The 20,164-nt window shown below is 41.4% G+C and overlaps 2 protein-coding genes across 6 annotated transcripts in view; one reads left to right on the forward strand and one right to left on the reverse strand.

The window, feature by feature from the left end:
* Positions 1-7,479, reverse strand: Ddx5 (DEAD-box helicase 5). Of its 4 annotated transcripts, none has more exons than XM_074045455.1 (14): positions 7,342-7,479; positions 6,511-6,689; positions 5,151-5,316; positions 4,728-4,824; positions 4,502-4,635; positions 4,324-4,389; positions 3,913-4,054; positions 3,638-3,798; positions 3,374-3,546; positions 2,857-2,967; positions 2,593-2,654; positions 2,440-2,499; positions 933-1,157; positions 1-708 (listed from the first exon to the last, which is right to left on the reverse strand). In XM_074045455.1, the coding sequence occupies exons 2-14, from the start codon at positions 6,552-6,554 to the stop codon at positions 305-307; spliced, it is 1,845 nt and encodes a 614-aa protein (XP_073901556.1). In that variant the 5' UTR covers positions 6,555-6,689; positions 7,342-7,479; the 3' UTR covers positions 1-304. The 4 variants fall into 4 exon arrangements, with proteins under 4 accessions (XP_073901556.1, XP_073901557.1, XP_073901555.1 ...); XM_074045456.1 differs by having other exon boundaries at positions 7,251-7,373; XM_074045454.1 differs by lacking the exon at positions 7,342-7,479 and adding an exon at positions 6,992-7,127.
* The window catches only part of Cep95 (centrosomal protein 95), a 24,918-nt gene continuing 12,127 nt past the window's right edge, over positions 7,374-20,164 (forward strand). For both annotated transcript variants that reach the window (XM_074045449.1, XM_074045450.1), the window contains exons 1-6: positions 7,374-7,629; positions 9,194-9,322; positions 10,392-10,499; positions 12,847-12,957; positions 16,247-16,349; positions 18,147-18,259. In XM_074045449.1, the coding sequence (XP_073901550.1) occupies positions 7,374-7,629; positions 9,194-9,322; positions 10,392-10,499; positions 12,847-12,957; positions 16,247-16,349; positions 18,147-18,259 (820 nt within the window). The remainder of the gene's footprint in view (positions 7,630-9,193; positions 9,323-10,391; positions 10,500-12,846; positions 12,958-16,246; positions 16,350-18,146; positions 18,260-20,164) is intronic.

Below are 20,164 nucleotides of genomic sequence, written 5' to 3' on the forward strand. Positions count from 1 at the left end.
TTCAGTCTTCAAATATCTTTTATTGGAAGGCCATGCATTGCCTTCATTTATTGTATTTCAAATCACTGTACAGTTACTTTTGTGAAAACACTGCCTGCATTTTCTAGTACAAAAAAAACCTAAAAATTGTTTCAGGAATGTAGAGAAATATCCAACTTAAATAGCGAAAAAGTGCACCATAATTACTGCTGCACTGCAGTCATTTTCTGCATTTCCCATGTTTCTTAAATAACTATCTTGTCTGATAACACACAATATAAAGAGCAATTATGAAAAACAGACATTTACATATACTTCTAAAGTCTTATTGAGAATACCCTGTTGGCATTGGATAGCCAATCATAGGCGCAGCTGCAGTAGCAGGATACGCATATGCCTGCTGATTCATACCATTGTGCATATTTGCAACATTACTTCCGTATTGCTGAGTGCTATCATAACCATTCTGGTAAGTCCCTGTTGGATTACCAGTCCTAAAACTGGTTTGTATACCAGCAGACACAAAATTACTTCCAAAGCTCCCATTGGTGTAATTTGCAGCACTGTAAACACCATTCTGAGTTTTTGCCCCAAAATCTCTCTTAAGCAGACTAGAATAACCTCTGTCATAATTTTCCCTGTCTCTAAAGGTATTAAATCCACCCCTTTTGCCTGCAGAGTATCTGTCCCGACGGTCATCCTTCATGCCTCCTCTACCCCTGGAACGACCTGCCAAGAAAATAATTGCAAATTCATCAATTATGTCTGGCACAAACAACTGTTAACACATACAGAAATCAGGCACCTCCATTCATGGTAGGTTTGAAGTGTATTTACAATTTCTCAACTTAGGTAATGAAGAACTTACTTACCCTCTCATCCCATTAAAAATGTACTTTGCAGACCATGTGACCCCAAAACTATCAACATTTCTTACTGAAGGTTAATCTTACCTGAACCTCTGTCTTCGACCAACTGAAGCAACTTGGGATTAATTGCTTGATTAGCTTCCCGAAGCACAGAGATAAGGTCGCTCACTTGCTTTATATTATTAGGTGTAAAGAAAGTGTATGCTGTGCCTGTTTTGGTACTGCGAGCAGTTCTTCCAATTCGATGAATATAATCCTCTGAGGAGTTAGGGTAGTCATAATTGATGACAAATTTCACATCTTCCACATCTGTAAGGTGTTGCAGTGTGGCAAAATAGCAATGTACGGAGTTTTGCACACCACAACAGCCAGACCAAAAATAAAAAGTTAGACAATTGTATTCCCAAGAAGGTACGGGCTGTAAAAAATACAGTTAAAATGGTTATCCATTCCCTGTAGGAATACCATTTGAGGGTTTAAAAACAAAAAACAAAAACAAAAAACAAAAAACAAAAAAGCAAAGCACATGTCATCTGTGTAAGTCATCACCCGCCCAGTGATAAGAGTAAGAGCCTGTCAAAAGGAATGTGTATTCTCTCTAGCACATTCCCCTATTGGCAAGTCCCCTTACAGCTCATCAAGTGACATCTGAATGCTTCTGCGCAGTAGGGCCACTTAAAAGTTTCACAGCAACCTCTTCATGTGCTCATTTTGAGGACCTTTAAACAAAAAAGTACAAGGTCCTTTGCATTACACACTCATCAGAAGTTCAAAATGCTGGCCACACTGCTTGTCTTGCCAAGACCTTACAACCGCAGCTGCAAGAAAAACATACCTGTCCCCCAAAAGTTGTTTTTATGCACTGTGTCTCGTCTAGGCAAGCGCTTCCAAGAAGCCAGGATTCACTTGAGAATGTGTCTCTCTCTGGCAGGTCTCGACATGACGACTACTGTGTAGGTGAGGGAGGATCTTTCAAAGCACTGCTTTCTTATCCCACTGACTAAGTGTGAGAAGTTGTTCCTGCTCTAGGTCTCATGTGCCAGTACTCACCAATTTGTAAAAGGCTTAGTACCTTTTAAAGCTGCTCTCTCCATTTCAAACTTGAACAAAAATTTCATTGAACATTGAAGTTTGGAAATATTTCTTCGACATTTCAGCAAACTCACTGAAACTCAAAGACCCACAGATCACAGTAAACAGTTTGAAACAAAGTGCTGTACCATGGCAATCATGCAAAGCATGGGACAGAAGAAATACCACGGCAGTGAACTGTGAGGGTAACTTCCATTTTTTCCCCCCGGAGAGAACAGTTTATGGGGCAGAGGTGGTATGTTCTGCCCTTTGAAGATTACTGGCACACTTTCAGCTTTTCACCTCTCTAATCGACTGGAAGCAGCCAGCCGATCACTAGTCCTCCATCCCCCTCGAGTCCTCCGATTGTCATGCCTAGGCCTTGCCACAAAGACTGCACCTTTATGTGAAAAAAACTTGGAAAAAATGCAGAGGTTAAAGAAAGCAATAAACTTTCTTTAAAAAAAACCACATAGATATCTTCTGGGAAACCAAGCCATGAATGCGAGTTTGTACTAACCTAGCCCTCTGGAGGCCACATCTGTAGCAATCAGAATAGGAGCTTTTCCATGTTTGAATTCTACAAAGGAAGGCATATATATATATGTGATCATTAATCTGAGCAGGAAAAATCCTAAGCCAACAACCATGAAATTTTATTTGAAATACTTACCATTTAGAACCCAGTCACGCTCCTGTTGACTCTTGTCACCATGGATACCCATGGCAGGCCACCTAAATTAAAAAAGTTGTTTTAATATACTCACACTTAAAACCCAAAACAAATTCTTTTTTTTTGCCACAAATCACTAAGTTCACCAGAAGTAATGTATGGTTTTACCTCCTATCACATGATCCCCATAAATGAAATCCATTCTTCCCGATCTAAGTGTTTGCCCTTTTCTAAGCTCTGCTTCAATAGAGGAAGCCCACATACCCATCTCTCCTCATTTTTCTGGTAAGCTCATCACATCTTCTTTTGGTTTCAACAAAAACAATGGTTTTATTCTCCTTCTCACTCATAATCTCTTCCATTAGGCGAATAAGTCTGGAGATAAAAGGAGAAAAATTTTTTTTATAGTGAATGGAACAAAGTTCAATGCATATGGGCACAACTCAAAAAATGCAAATGTTTACCAAACCACTTATCAAAGCAATTCTTTCCTTAGTTGTTAGTAAATCATGGAATACAAATTTCCTTTTCCTACAGAAATACTAAACTATTAATAGACCATTTTCTACAGGATCCAAGAGATTTTAGGTAAGGATTGGAAAACTTTTTTTTTTTGCAGGATCAGGGACCAAACACATGGTAGGCAAGCACTGTACCAATGAGCCACTCCCAGTAGACCAAATTTAAATGAACATACTCAGTTTGCAACAACTCAGTCACTTTTAAATGGCTCTCCCATAGTATAAACAAGATTTCTAAAGAGTTAAGATTTAATACTTACTTTTCATCCTTTTCTACATCATGACATACATCCACAATCTGAAGAATGTTGTGGTTTGCACTCAATTCTAGTGCGCCAATGTTTATATGAATGTAGTCTTTCAGGAAATCCTCAGCAAGCTGTCTTACTTCTTTTGGCCAAGTCGCACTCCACATTAGGGTTTGTCTATCAGGCTAAAAGATTTAGGGGGAGAACGTTAAACTGTACCCTTAAGAGTGATTTAAAATTAGAATTTGTAAAGGTAAAATACATAAGGGTGCCTACTCTTATCTGATCCACAATCTTCCTTATTTGGGGCTCGAAGCCCATATCAAGCATTCTATCTGCTTCATCAAGGACAAGGTAGGTTGTTCTTCTCAGATTGGTTTTTCCACACTCTAAAAAGTCAATCAGTCTTCCAGGTGTTGCAATACAGATTTCCACACCTTCAATTAAATGCATAAATATAATTATATGTAGAGCTCTCATCACTGTCAGTGAACGCTTAAATGTAACTACAGTACAGACTCTTCTGTCACTGAAACCTAAGTTTCACATACCTCTCTCCAAATCCCTTATCTGTGGTCCCTTGGGAGCACCACCATAGATGCAAGTGGACTTCAAGCGACAAGCTCTACAGTACTCAGCAGCTACTTGCTGCACCTGCTGGGCCAGTTCCCGAGTTGGTGCCAGCACCAAACACTACAGAAAGAACAGCTTTTTTAGCACAGATCTGGATACAAAGACTTTCTGGGGGAGGTGCATGCTGGGGATTGAATTCAGGTGGATACTAGTTTTAAATTACTAGCTTATATTGGCAAATCCTTTTTCCAGTTGTGCTATATGATACTCAAAAAATTGAGACTATTAATCTCTATGTAAAAGCACCACAAATCATAAAATTTCTTGCTATGTGTTCTGTAACTCTCTGCAGTTACCTTTCTAATCAAAAATTTTGAAGATATACTTACAATAGGCCCATCACCTCTTTCTAGGAATGGCTGATGATTGATGTGGACGATGGCAGGCAGCAAATACTATTAGGAAGAGGACCAAACAAATTACTAGAATACTGTAGTTTCTTTTTATTCCAATTTCATCTTCTCTGGCATTTATCTCCCAGTAATTCAAGAGTTCTCCCAAACTTACAGACAGTGTTTTCCCAGAACCAGTCTGTGCTACTCCAACCATATCCAATCCACTTAGAGCAACTGGCCATCCCTGAGCTTGAATAGCAGTGGGTTCAGTGAAGTTCTGCCTTGCAATCACGTCCATGACATTTGCTGTAATCAGTTATTAACACGTTAATAAGAACTTCTAATTCCAAGAAGGGGTGAACGAGTAAGAGATGGTGGAACTCAAAATTAGCACTTACCAGGGAAGTTTGCCTCATAGAAATTCAGAACTGGCTTTGGACAGTTGTGACCTCTAACTGTAATTTCCTTGCTTCTTCTGTATGTCTCTACTTCTTGCTGCAAAGCAAATTATCATTTCAGACTCATAATCACCTCCCCTAACTAAATATGTACCTGCACGCCCCTGTAGTTTAGTAACTCTTTTAAAGTGGAGTTCATTTTTACCTGAATTCACATATGAAAACCCATAAAGCATAAAACCAACTGTTCTATCACACTCAACTGTTTTACCTAGGAAAACTCAAAGTGTCCTGTTTGGAAAAGTCACACTGTCTCCAAGTCAGAAAGACTAGGCTGAGTTACTTGTTAAGACACTGTCAGATTCTGATTTACTAAGTGACTCTAAGTTATAATCAATGAAGGAAGCCATGTAAGTTACTCACTGCTGTGCGCCTAGCCAAATCAGGGTGTTCCTGATAAAAATTCTTCTCAAATTTGGGCAGTTCATCAAGATTCCACTTCTTTTTAACTAGCTTCTCCCCAGGATTTCCAAACTTCTTTCCAGATAGGGGTCCTGCCCTACTCCCTCCAAATCGAGGTGCGCCAAACCTGTAATTAAGGAAAAAGATATTCACGTTTTAAAATCTCTAGGTAGGTATGGATTTGTGTACACCACCTTACTAACACTCCTTGAACGAAGGCTAAAATAGTTTCTGAAGCATATGAGGGGATCCTTAGCGATAATCTTGATAGCCACAACTGGCACCCTGTATACTATTTCTTTTCGTCTCAAGCACACACTATTGAGGCCAAGCAAGCAGCACTTATCAGGTCGGAAACTGGCCGCCCCAACGCCCCAAGTTTGGATTACTAGGCGACAACAGCTTGCGGCTGTGATATCTTTCCCACGAGCTTAGGAATTAAGTATCCAGGAGGACACGGAGGAGGAGTTTAAGAACAAGGTTATTTTTACTTTACGGCTATTTTCAGGCCCAGAAGCTTTGGCGTTCACGGATAACGGGACAGCACGGGCAGCGAGAGCGGCAGAACAAGGACGACCTCGGGGGCGCTCGGCCGGCGAGCCAAGCCGGGGGAATCCCGCGCGAGCGCTCCAGATCAAGGTAACAAAAATTATATAACGCGAGGAAAAAGGGAGGAGGAGCCGGGGGCTACCGGGGGAGGAGTCCCGGGCCGGGCGGAGCCGGCCGGGCGGCGTTCCCGCTGGGGCGGCGCTTCCCCCTTTGTCTCGCATTTCTCTCTGCGCCACATTTTCTCGACGCTGCCATTTTGAGCTCCTCCGCCGGGCGGGGTAACAAAGGCGCCGCCGCCATGTCCGAGGCCGGCATTTTGTGTCCGCGACTCGGCCACATGGCCGATTCCGCCACCCTCCGCCGCACCGACAGCTTCGGAAGCGGCCCCCCGACACTGCACAACAACCGGCGATCCCAAAACACCTCCCCCAAAGCTGGCACCTAAAAGCAGCCCCCATCGTCCGCCCCGAAACGTCGCGCCTCCCTTCCCTCGCAATACGCTCCTCCGATTCCCCAACGGCCGCTAAATGGCCGACGAGGCCGCGGCGGCTCCTCGCGGCCCCCACAAGACACGGGCCTGAGGACTGTTAGCAGGCAAACCTCGCCTACCGCCTTCCAACCAAACACCAAGCAGACCGGAACCCTCCACGAAGGAGCCCAAGAGCAGACTGAGAGACCGAGTTCCCTCCGCGACGTCCCCGCCGGCCTCCACCCTCACCCGCCCTCCCATCCCCCACCCCGCCGGGCCTGACAGGTCCTTTCCCACACTCACCCTCGATCCCGGCCGCGGTCTCGGTCACTCGAATAACCCGACATGGCGTCAATGGTTGCGGTTGGCGGAAAGAGATGTGAAGAGAATCAGGCGCGACGAGTCGCTAAAAGTGGCTTCGGCGACGGCGAAGCCTTGCGGGGGCGGCAGCAGAGGAGGGATGGCGATGACAAGAACCTGAGCTGTATGACCAGAGACCGGTGGAAATGAATGAGGTGCCGGCCGCGTCCCGGCAGCCGGTTTTATACTCTGGACCGCCTCCGCCACCGCAAAGAATGCTGGGAGCCGCTCTATGACCTAATCACCCCGCCCCCCGCGCAGAGGCCGCAACGCCCGCGGGCGTTCCGGAATCCGCCATGTTCTTGCTCAGACCCCCCCCCACCACCACCACCGCGGCGCTCCCTCACAGACCCGTTTTTCATCCCTTTCAGGTCTGGGCCCATCTACCACTGGGATGCCCCATCCTGTGCTCTCTTGACTTCACCTTTTTTCGTCTCTTCACACCTCAAGCAAGTTACCCCACCCTTTTCTAGGGCCTGCTAGGTAATAAAATGGCCAGCACACGACAACACGGTCTCTCCACTTAGAGATGTTTACGTCTCCACAAAGCCCTCACGCCCATAACCAAATAAGACGGGGAGGCGGAGCCTGACGCTGTCACGTGACCACCCTCCACCGGCCGAGTAGATCGCGCTACTTCCTCAGTTGGCGTCGGCGGAGGAATACATAACAACATAGCTCACCGGAAGTGCTCTTCTAAACCTTCCCCCTTTCTCCTCCCCCCAGGGAGACTCGGCGGGTCGCTGGGTGACCGAGGCTGCCCAACCCGCCGACCTGAGAACCTTCAGCGGGATCTTGCCGCGGAAATGGTATCTAGAGCCCGCAGACTGCCGCTTAGGAGTGTGCGGCGAAAGGAAGTGCTTCAGCGACGACCAATCAGCGGCGAGAAGCCGTTTAACGTCCCTCCCTCTTTCAACCCTCCTTCCGCACTCTTTGGTGCGCACCCCCTCCCGCCGGCGGGGGGTCTGCGCGGTGTGGTCGTTCCCGGACACCGTCGCCCGCGCTCCTGCCTCGGTGTCTGGCGACGACCTGTCTCCCGCGACATGGCCGGCTCAGAGGCTGGTGAGTCTCGCCCCGGAGTCTTGGTGTGTGTGGACTGTGGCCGTCCAACTTCCCGAAGGCCTCGGGCCGGCCTGAGTTGGGTCTAGGCTGCCGGCGAGTCGTGATTATCAGACGTCCTGTCGCAGTCGCGGGGTCTCTGGATAGGGTTTCTCAGCTTCACTACTTCTTGGTTGCGAGGCCGTGGGACAGCGACACGGGTGTGAGAGAGGGGCCCTCGTGCTGGTGTTAAAGAGCAGCCACAGGACCTTCCTCGGACTTGTATTTCTTTGGGATGGCTGTCAACGCGCTCTCTCTCTCTCTCTCTCTCTCTCTCTCTCTCTCTCTCTCTCGCTTTCTCTCTCTCTCTCTCCCTCTCGCTCTCTCTCTCTCTCTCCCTCTCGCTCCCTCTCTCTCTCTCTCTCTCCCTCTCCCTCTCGCTCCCTCTCCCTCTCTCTCTCTCTCTCTCTCCCCCCACCCCGCGTTTGCATTATGGGGACCGAGCAGCAGTCCACATTTGCATTGGCGCTAAGGTGTGTTGATGTACCCTGCCGAAGGAGGATAGTGGTGGCTTTTGGTCCTCAGTGCCCTCTGGAGTCCCCGGCTTTGTGTAGCAGCGTTCCGGACCAGTGAGTTGATTCGGTTCTCTAGGACGCTTCCATCCTTTGCTCCGGCACCGCGTCCTAAACGGTTGTCCTGCGCTGGTCAGCCTGAGAAACGGGCATGGAGAGGAGGGATAGCGTGCATGGCAGATGCACACACCCATTTGTTTCCAGAACGCCTGCGTCCATAAAGTACTTTCCCCTTAATCGCCAGTGATTTCGGGAAACTAGTGTTTGAAGCTTTCTAAATTGTCTTTAGTCGAGAACCCTTAGCCTGGGTAATTCCAACACTGCCTGGGGGAGGGCAGGTTGGGTTCCAGCACGTGGGGCGCTTCAACAGTACTGGTACTGTGCTAGTTCTGAGCTGAGGAGTGTTTTTATGTATTTCCCACGTCTTCTTTCCTATACGTCAAATACAGTAAAAAGAAAAATAATATACACTAGCATTGGTGGTGTCGTTATTCTAGTTCTTAACAGCCTAAATGAATCACCTATTTGGGCACCAGAGAGATCCTGACTTTCACAAGATAATTGGGTAAAAACATGACTAATACCACTGGGAATTTGAAGCCACCTCCATTAATTTCTAGTAACAGACTATCAATTTGCAAACTCCCTTGTCTATGACAAGATGATTCCGGTTTATTGTAAATACGTCTTAACTAAAGGCAACTATGTAAGGCTTACAAAATAACTACTGGTAAATAAATTAAGATTTCAACAGTTAAGATTGGGTTTGCATTATAGTCTTGACTACAATGAAGCCATAGCACTCCAAAAATCACGCCAAGAAATTAAATACATCTTTTCAAAGATCTTGCCTCGCAGGGTCTTTGAAATTCTATCACAGTTCTATAAATTCCTTATCTTGAACAGTGTTCAATGTCTGTTTTTTTGTGGGGTGATAATTGGTTTTTTTTAAATATGTATATGACTTTTTTCAAGTGCTACTGAAGACTGATTTTCTCCCCCTTCTTCCCCAACAGAATGGGTAACCATTGCCAATAACCTTCTTTTTAAGTGTCACATACACCTGAGGATACATGAACTTGAAGATTGTGATGCTAATGTTTTTATTGCTCTTTATCAGTCCATTTTGGGAGAAAAGGTACCAGGTAAGGGTACAGGAAAGTGGGAGTAATTGTGTCTATATCTTAGGCTAGAAGTTTCTAGTGCCCGTAGTTAGATCCTTTCATATTTACAAAATTTTGTTTTCCCTTTCTGCGTCTTATTTCTATCCAAGTATGGCATTCATTACATTAATGAAGACCTTATGGGGCCCACCCATAATAATGACCTTGATCAAATCAATTTGACAGGTCATGATAATCCCCAATCAATCCAATAATGCCTAATGCCTTGTAAAAGTCACACTGTTTTTCAAAAGTTCTAAAATTCAATGGAACTTGAAATTTTTTTGGTGGTTCTGGGGCTTGAACTCAGGGTCTACACTGTGAGTGAGCCACTCCACCTGCGATTTTTTTTTTGTGATGGTTTTTTTTCAAGATAGGATCTCTTGAACTATTTGCCAAGGCTGTCTTCAAACCTCAGTCCTCCTGATCTCTGTCTCCTAAGTAGCTAGAATTACAGGCGTGAGCCACGAGCACCTTTTTAAACCTTTTTTGTTGACAACACCCAATAGGTTGTTGTAATAGTATATTCAAGAGCTCTCCTTGAACACTGGCTGGGTTTTTGTTGCTATCAGTTTCCATCATGGAAAGCAGCTCAGAGATGGGGGTAAAAGTCTTGTTTCATATCTTGCCTTTTTTTTTTTAATTTTATTTTTAGCTTTTTAAGGTAGGGTCTTGCTATGTAGCCCAGGGTGGCATTGAACTGTGGTCCTTCTGCCTCAGTCTCTTGAGTGCTAGGATTACAGGTGTGTACCATCATGCCCAGCTTTGCCTTCCTTATTAGACTATTAGCATCTCTTTGAATTTAGGGACTTCTATATCTTCCTTTGCCTGGGGCTTGCATAGGACACATTCATATTAAATATGAATTCATATTAAAGATTCTACTGTGTAGATTCTAGGCTCTGTTAACTGCATCTGTATTTTGTAGTCTGTTCTGTTTGGTTAGAGCTTGCTTTCATAGCAGTTGAGTTTACTCAAAAGCCTAGTCAGAGATTAATCAAAACTTGGCCTTTAATAGATACAAAATAATGTGATTTTTTTCCCCTCACAGACCTTATAGCTATTCCCAGAAGTCAAGAAGATCATGCCCACAATGTACAAGCAGTGATTGATTCTCTAGCCTTGGATTACCTTCAGGTTAGCTTGTCTCACATAACAGGTTAGTATGTACTTAACTATTTGATAATTACACATTTTAATAAAATGTTAGGTAGAACCTTAGACAGTGTTTTATGGAATAGAAAAACTTAAAACTGAGCCAAGACAACTGGTATAGTTATGGCCACCATACCTGAGAGCATTGGAAAGTTGAACATTGAGTTTATGATGGGTCTGGGTCTGAAATGTATTTAAGGTATGTTTTTGTTACTTTTAAAGCATACCAATGCTGCATGTTTGTTGTAGGTGAATGTTAGAGACATCTAAATGTCCATTAATTGGGACTGGTTAGATAAATTTTAATAGGTCTGTAGAGTGAACTACTTTACAGCTGTAAAAAATGATTGAGGATGCTCTTTATGCATGATGTCCCATGTCAGGAGAACAATCTCCAGTATATATAGTGTGAGAAAAATGTGGTGTAGTTGTAGTGATAATGTACAGAGTATGCTACAGCTTGTTAGGACAAAGGGAGAATATATATACAATTGATTGCATTTAGAATTCTTTCTAGAAGAGTTTAAAAAGCATAATACTGATTGCCTTCAGCAAAGAGAATTTAAGGGATACAGGAAGAGGGATAAGTGTTTTCACTGTATTCCTTCTGCATTTTTATAATTTTAAACCATATTATCTATTCAAACATTTTTTAAATGTAAACTGTTTTTGAAAATTTTCCTAAGTAGAATATACTGTGCTGTATTCCAGAACCCAAACATAGCATATATATTTACAGATCCTTGTATTTGTGGATAGTAAGGAATAATAATTCCAGTAAATTATTTCAAGCTGATGAACAGAAGGAATCTTAGAGACTTCAAACTATATTTCAATCACAAAATGGCTTATACTGTCAATTTGTTCTTTGGCAGTAGTTAAAGGAGATAAATGTTAATCAGGATAGTCCATTTACATTGCTTAATATGATAGTGACCAGAACTAACACTCTGTAATATTTGAGTTTGGTTTTCAGAAAATGTGGAAAATCAGTTGCAGAGAATGTTAAAGACTAAGTGTGCAGTTTCCCTATTCTTCTGATTCAGTGGAAAGGGAAATTTCTGATATTCGTGCGTTTAAAACATACTGTTGCATATGTATGCTTAGAAACATACATATGTTTAGAAAACATTTTAATGTAGAGCTGCCATTGAAAAATCACACTCAGCCCATGAAAAACTGCAAAACTGCTTACCTACTTCAGCAGACTGCAGGGCTTTCTACTACCTAACACCCCCCTACCCCCACCCCAGGTTAAAGCAGTGTCCTCTACCCTATGAAGCACCACATTCTGGCCAGCAGTCTAGTTGCTGGGTTAGCAGAATGTACTCCCCATCCTGGAAACTAGAGTATGCCCTTGGGGTATACTTATGTATTATAAGGCAGAAAAACACAGGGTTTCAAAACAAGATTTCTGGTTCATTTATTTTAAACAGAAAAAAACAAAAACAAACCTGTCAAACATTGTCTGTTTTTACCAATGAGAGTATAAAACATTACATTTCTGGTTTAGGTTTGTTTTACACCGTGGCTGATTTCCCAAAGGATGATCAGAGTGTCAACTCTTTTGAGTGTCATCCATACCTGGTGCTGATGGAGTTCACTTTAGGTGACATTAAACATGTTAAGTGTACATGCTTTTGCCAACCCATTTCTATTCAACATTTCAACTTAACATTTATTGATATACTCTATTATGAGCCAGGTGCTGTGCTTGGGACATTTTAAAGATTACCTTCTGAATATTAAATAAATGGAGTAGCAGGTGAGACAGGAGAGGTTGTGGATGGCATGAGATTAGAAAGGGTTGTATATGGGCTGTGGGGTGTGGCTCAAGTGGTCAAGTACTCAAGTGCAAGACCCTGTGATCAATAATCCCTAGTACCAAAAAAAAAAAAAAAAAAGACAGTTGTATATGCAGAGCTTTGGAACATCAGAATTTTTTTATCAGAAAAATGGTTTGAACAAACAAGCCTCTGGAGGTAGGATCTCCCAATCTGAAAAGTGTTGTCTTTTGCCATTTTTACCAACCTAAAATAAAGTTCTGCCTTGCTGCTTTTGGGCATGCATCTTAATAGAGGATGGTTCCTTTCATCCAGTTATTTTGCTTCTTGAAAAAAGAAGAAATCTCCAGTGAATAATCCAACACTATTCAAGGTGACACCCCTTTTATTTTTTCAGATCTAACCAAGTGGCAGGAAACTGGTGTTACAATAATATTGTTTCTCCCTGTTTATTTATGATCTCTTTTTTCTTGAACAGCATCTTCACAATGTTAAATCCATTTCAAGATTATGAGACTTTCAGATTTCTTGGTTAAAAATTTTAATAGCTCTGTATTCTGTGTTCAGGAGAAAATATAGTGAAAGGAGATAAAGAATGTATCAAGAATCTCTTAGAAATATTTGATGGATTGCTGGAGTATCTTACAGAACACACCAGTGAAACATCTCACGATAAAAGTAAGTTTAAGAATGGAGGGGCTAGAAATGTAGTTCCGTGATAGAGCCCAAGGCCCTGGGTTTGGTCCCCAACACCACAAAAAAAGAAGAATGGAAATGGGTTTGGTCTACATCCTGTGTGTCCCTTTTGCCCTTTATCTTTTGCCTGTTTTTCTTTGAAAGCAGAATCACAAATACCATACACCTAGAAGATTTAATTATAAATTTCCAATTCTTTCTGTTCTAGGTGATTAGAAACTCTTAGACTGCCATCATATCTTCTGTTAACTTGATGTGGGTTTAAGTTGCTTTAAAGCTAATCTATAATGGAAAGTAAAAATTCTTACTAAATTGTTTATTGTCCCATTATTGCATGCAATTTTCTATCTCAGAACTGCTATTTTATATTACAAATTTAGATGTTCCTGAGGCGTCATCAGGAGGAACTGGTGCACCTCTATGTTCAGCCTACACTGAGTATTGTTATTCTTTGAGTAACACAATTCAGATTTGTTGCATAAAATTCTTGTTTTATGAAGATCAGCTTGCCATATTTTTATTCAAAAGAGTTATAGTTATTTAAACTCAATATTAAGTGTCTAAAAGCTTGTTTATCATATTTAATAAATAAATTCCATATATAAGAATTTATTCTAAGGAAATAATACAAAATAAAATTATACGCTTGAGCCAGGCATGATGGCACAAGACTGTAGTCCCAGGACTTGGAAAGCTGTGGCAGGAGGGTCATGAGTTTGAGGCCAGCCTGGGCTACAACATAGTAAAATCCTGTCTGAAAAAAAAAAGTCAAGTGCTTAAAAGTGTTCATTACATTGTTATTTATCATTACTAAACAAAAAAACCTTACATTTTGACAATTTAAGATTAAGTAAATAATACTGTTGGTCATGGATGCAATAATATACAGCCTGTTCTTAATCTGCAAAGTTATTTTAAAAAAAGTTTTCAGATTCAGCTTCCTGTCAGTGGCCTGAGGTGACCCATGAAAATGGTCTGATATTCTCTTGACCCAGAAAAATTCCACACGGGGGATTAAAAAAAAAACTCTTGCAGATCAGGCCATGCCTGTCTGAAAAGCCATCAAGTATCTGAAAGCTGTCACTTCAAAGAAGCAGTGTTTGCCATCCCAGTGTTACAGTGGTGGAGTTGGTAGGTGTGCCCAGGCCAAACAGTGGGGCTGGACACGGGGTTGGTGGCCCAAAAAGAGTGTTGAATTTTTGTGCACGTGCTTAAACATGCAGAGAGTGATGCCAACTGAAGGATTTGGATGTAGATTCTCTGGTCACTGAACATATTCAGGTGAAGAAAGACCCAGGATGTGCTGCTGAGCCTACAAAGCTCATGGTCAAATTAAACCATGTGTAAGTTTCCCCACCACATCGAGCTGATCCTCACTGAAAAGGAACAAATTGTTCCTAAACCAGAAGAGGAGGGTGCAGGGAGGAAAAAGATGCCCCAGAAGAAACTGAAGAAACAAAACTTTCAGCATAAAATAAATAAAAAAGAAAAAAGTTTCAGCAGCAACAGTAACATAAATTCTAGTACAAATGACAACAAAAAATTGGGGTAGGCTTGTCCTTGATTCAATTCTGCTATTGTTGATGGTGAAGTCTGTGTTGTTACTATAACATTTGAAATTAATCTTAAAAGTCTTCAGTTAGAGTTCCCTACCTTCAATCAGTTGCTACTGAAAACATTTAAAAGCTGGGAGGGAAGAGTTGAAAAGTGTGCCACACTGGAAATCTCTTTATTTCAAAAACATTGTGTAATATGTGTTAAATGCCAGTCTGGATACTTTGGGAGATTGAAAGCTAAATGTTTACCATTTTCAAAGGCACCTGTACTCAAGTCAGGGAGACAGCCATGATGCATACAATAAAAACATAAAATGGGGAAGACCATTAAAAGTGAATGACACGTGGAACTCACCTAATTCACGCCTACCAGTAGGTATTTGGATGCTCTATGCCTTTTTTGTCTTTTTCCAAAAGCAGTCAGGGTAAGATACACAAAACTACCTCTAAGTAGAGATTGAGATTAATTTGGAGTGCTGTACAATGGATGGTAGTATTAGGCCAATTACAGAGCAGTAGGGATCAAGGGAGGATGCCAGAACCTAGAGATGTTTTCATGAGAGTCTGGTGGTAGTGAAAGCCTGAGGGATATTCCCAGGACAGGTTGGTAGTACGTGGTGAGCTGAGCTGTGCTAGGAGGGAGTTACTCAGTGGGCCTTTTTTCATAATCCTTAGTTGGACAACATTTTCCGAGGTCTAGTTTTCACTTAATGCAGGTTTAAAGTATTTCTATTTTGCGGTATTACCTCAAGCCGATCAGATTCTTCAAGTGAAAGCAATAATGTAAAACAAATATTTACGTTACAAATCACACCAGCTGTACAGGGCAGCTTCTACCTGGAACTTGGAACCAGGGGTTTGAAGGCAGCCCATGCATTTGATGCTAAGTTGCCCCTCACTATACTACTGAAGCTTTAAACCTCTTAAGAATTCTTATCTGAAGGTTGTTAAGGATAGGTGTACATAGTTTAGCACAGAGCCTAGCTCAAAGTAAATGCACAGTGTTAACAAATGTTATTAAAATGTTGCTTAGTGCTAGAGGTATGTCTCAATTGGTAAGTGTGGGGCCCTGGGTTCAAACCCCAGTACCACAAAAAAAACAAAAAAAAGGTTGCTTAAAATGTTGCTTGGTGGATACAGAAACAGAAAAAAATGAAGGTAGATATTTGAACAGCGAGTTCAAATAGAATAGAAATGGGATGTGACCCAGGGAGATAAGTATGACTCATAGGTGGATTCTCCCACATCTCCTCAAATCATTGAGCTAGTGCATTTCTGCCTCTGGTGAAAATGTATATTCTTCAGGCATTTGTGAATTGGATAAAAATGGTCTTAAGGAAATCTCCACCCAGGCCATGATGTGGTCTGACTCTTAACCAAAGGTAATTGTCTTGGAGCTTGAAGTAGGCTGACACAATCATGTTTTACTGCCATCTTAATTGGTTATCTCAGACATCCCTTACAGACATGGAGTTATAAAGAATGATAAATGAACCTACCACCCAGCTTAAAAAGTAAAACATTGCTATATGCAACCATCAAACTTTGCTTTGAAAGCAATATGATTGTTGTTTCTTGGATACGAGAACTAACTCATTACTGGTGAAGATTCGGCTCTTCGTGCCTCGTTGTTCTTACATTCCCCCAGCCTTTTATAGAAAAAGAAAAAAGGTTACTAACTTTTTTTGGTATTGTTTTTAATCTGTTTTAAACAGGTGGAACTGAACAGTATTTTAGAGAATCCCATCAAGAATCTTCAGAAGACCCAGAAAGTTCTAAGGAATCTAAATCATCATGGAAAAAAGTTTCACTTGGAAGGTAGTACCCGATGTCTGTGAATTTCATCAAAACAACTAGTGCAGGCAGGAGGTGTGGCTCAAGTGGTAGAGTGCCTGCCTAGCAAGCATGAAACCTGACCCTGATTTCAAACCCCAGAACTATCAAAAACAAAAAAAACAAGAAACAAGCTTTTTGCTGGGCATGGTGGTGTCCATCTGTAATCCCAGCACTTTGAACGGTAAGGAGGATCACCTGTTCTAGGCCAGCTTGAGTTACACAGCAAGACCCTGTCTTTAAAAAAAAAAAAAACAAAATAGAAACATAAAAACAAAAAACTATGAAGTAAAATTGCACACAAAATACCAGAGTGGTACCTGAAAAAGCTAATGTGAACATTTTACTAACTTCTATTTTATACCGTCCCAAAGAAGTTTTAATAACTTTAAAACTGAGAATTGCTGTAAATTCTAGGTCTTAACTACCTACTAATTTTTAATTTTCCCTTGATGGTCAAAGTAGTATCTTCCTTGCAGAAAACTTAGAAAATACAGAGAAATTTTTAAAAAAGAAGAAAAAGATGAAATCTCTCATTCAAAATTAAACACCACTATTAACTCTGTTACATTTTAGTTCTTTTTACTTTCTTTTTGGATTAAGTCACCTATATAATTTTGTTTTTTCTTGCATTTTTAAAATTTGAAACCAAGTCTTCTCAAGTTACTAAACTTTATTTTTTTTTTGGCAGTTGTGGGGTTTAAATTCAAGGGCTTTGGCAGGTACTCTACTGCTTGAGCCACACCTCCAGTATTAAACGTTCTACGTTTTTGGTGGTTTTGGGGCTCGAACTCAGGGTCTTGTGCATGGTAGAGAAGCACTGTATCACTAAGCTGCACCCCCAGCCCTATAATAATCACTACATAACATGCTGTTAATATGGGTGCATCATAATTTACTAAAGCATTCTAAAATGGAGGTTTGTTTCTGGTTTTTGCTTTTGGTTTGCTTTTTATTAAAAAAAGTTTTTCCTTCTCATATCTTTAGACTAGATTCAGATTTTAAAAAGTATTATTTTAAGGGTATTAATAAAATTTGCCAAGTTTTCTAAAAAGTGATAACTATTTACACATCCACCAGCAGCATAAAAGTGCTGAGTTACTGCACCCTCTTGAACCAGTATCATTGAAAAATTAGACTTTTAAAATTTGTGCTAGTTTCATAGACAAAATGTGTTGTCATTACAGAGCTGATGGTATTTATGCTGTGATATTCTTTTAAATCTCTTTAATTTTTTTAGTGGAATTTGCCATGGCTTGAAAAGCACAGGTAATACCTTTTTTAGGTGTAGTACACTGTGAAAAATGTCTCAAAAGTCACTATTTTATGAAATTCTTGACTTTATTTTCACTATCAGATTTTTAAAAAAATAACAAAGTGGACTAGGACTGTGGCTCAAGTGGTAGAGTGTCTGCCTAGCAAGCATAAGACCCTGAATTCAAACCCCGATACTGCCAAAAAAAAGGTCTGGTTTTTTTTTTTTTTTTTTTTTTGTATGTATGTTGGGGGGTAGTTGCTGAGGAGTCTAGGGATCTAATCCAGGCTTTGTGCATGCTAGACAGGTGTTTTACCACTGAGTTACATCTCCAGCTCCTAGCACATCCTGGATAGGCCCTCTACCACTGAGCTATACACCCAGCCCTAGTCCTTTGGTTTCCTTCTCCTAGCAACGAGCAGTCTGAGTACCTGCAGGTTGGCTCTTTAAAGCAGCTAACTGGCTGCTCATAGAAAGGGCCCTGGGTGGTCAGACTGGATCCTAAGTGAGTGAGAGATCTCTTTCAGGTGCTCCTCATCTGATGCTTTGGATCCCACTTGGGATGAAGATGAAGCCGAATCCACAGGTGAAATAATTCGACTTGGAGACACAGCACACACCTTTTCTCTAAGAAGTAATGGTGAGTAGTTAAATTTTAAGTATCAGTTAACATTATTCAGCATACAACTGTAAACACATAAAGGTGGGTGTGATGGCTCACGTCTATAATCCCAGATGCTTAGGAGGTGGAGATTAGGAGTATGGCAGTTTGAGGTCAACCTGGGCAAAAAGTTAGTGAGACTTACCTCAACAAGTAAGTTGTGCGTGGTGGTGATATGCCTGTGGTTTCAGCTATGTGGGAGGCTGTAGGTAGTCCCTGGGCAAAAATTTGAGACCTTACCTTTAACCTAAAGGGCTGGTGGAGTGGTTTGAGTGGCTCAAGTGGCAGAGCGCAAGGTCCTCAGTTCAAACCCAAGTACCAGGTTTTAAAAAAAAAATAAAGTTGCCAGGTGCTGGTGGCTCACACCTGTAATCCTAGCTTCTGTGGAGACAGAGATCAGGAGGATCGTGGTTTGAAGCCAGCCCGGGAATAGTAGTGAGACCCTGTCTCTAGAAAGCCCTTCACAAAAAAGGGCTGGCAGAGTGGCTCAAGTTGTAGACCCTGAGTTCAAATTCCAGTCCACAGAAGAAAAAATTTTAAAAAATTTTAAAGTTACACTCTTTAAGGTTGAGATGAATAGAGCCCTAACTAAACATCAGCATTGAAATTCCAGAATACTACCATTATCCACTAAATATGAACATTACCTGAAATCACAAGCAAGTAGGAGTCGCAGGTGCGCGGGCAGGTAAGTCCAAGGAAATCAGTAGATGCAAGGTTGCCATGCAGTTTGTGGGACCTGATGTCCTAGGAAGAGAAGTTTGGATGAAGCTTTATGGTCCAGTCACACTCTCAGAGTACTCTTTAATTGTAGCTTCCTAAACTTGTTGGCTTATTTGTTTCATTATTTCAACTAACCATTTTATACTCCCAATGGCAATTTTTCTCCCACACTTTCAGGCCGTATTTCCAACAATCTACTGCTTATACACAGTAGACTGGACTATCTCTCAGGCCCCAGTTTGCCCCCTCCCCCACCCTCCTATCCCACCTCCTATCTCCTGTCCTACTCTACCTGTGTGAATGGTGTTACAGAAGAGGCCACACTGTAGGAACATAAACCCTCCTCAGTTGCCATTCTTTCCTCTGGCATCATATTGTTTCATCCGCTGGGTGTTTTTCCTGTTTCTGGAAAACTCCAGCCTCCCCCGACCCAAATCAGGCTTTGAGGGTTCATTTTCCTACAGTGAAGGTTTTTTTCTTTTCTGTAACACTGTTCACATACTGCATGGTAACTTAGTTTGTCTGTTGTAGAAACTGTGAGTTCTTGGGAAAACCTGAGTTCTTAGCCATGTCATACTTATTTAGCAAAAATTTTTTCAGTGTTTTCCCTGTGCCAGGTAATGGTGATTAGAGTAGGAAACGCTGCATGCTAAGTAATTGTGTTCAGAGAACCTCAGTCTAAGGTCAGACAGCAAACCAAAGACATGTGCTTGCCTTTAAGATAGGCAAAGTACCTGAATGATCAGAGTCAAGTGTGGTTAATGAAAGAGGTTTTTGAAGGAAGTCAGACAAATTGACAGAATGAAAGAAATGGTGGTTGTAGAAATGGGTTCTGTGATAATCAAGTGCCATGTTAAAAGGTACAACTGTAAAAAATGAATTATTATTTGAGTATCTCTAATCCAGAAATCTGAAATATCCAAAATCCAAAAATTTTTTAGTGCTTATTTCATATTACAGGTCATGGTCAAAACACAGGCGCACTAAAAGTACTGTATAAAATTACCTTCAAGCTGTGTATTGATGTGTGTATGGAACATAAATGATCTGGGTTCCCTCCTCCAAATTTCTCACTATGTATATGCAAATATTTGGACTTCTGATCCTAAGCATTTTACATAACATACTCAACCTGTTAGTTGTTTTCAGATTATAAGTAAA

Source organism: Castor canadensis, chromosome 11, assembly GCF_047511655.1.
Source record: "Castor canadensis chromosome 11, mCasCan1.hap1v2, whole genome shotgun sequence".
NCBI classification, from domain to species: Eukaryota; Metazoa; Chordata; class Mammalia; order Rodentia; family Castoridae; genus Castor; species Castor canadensis.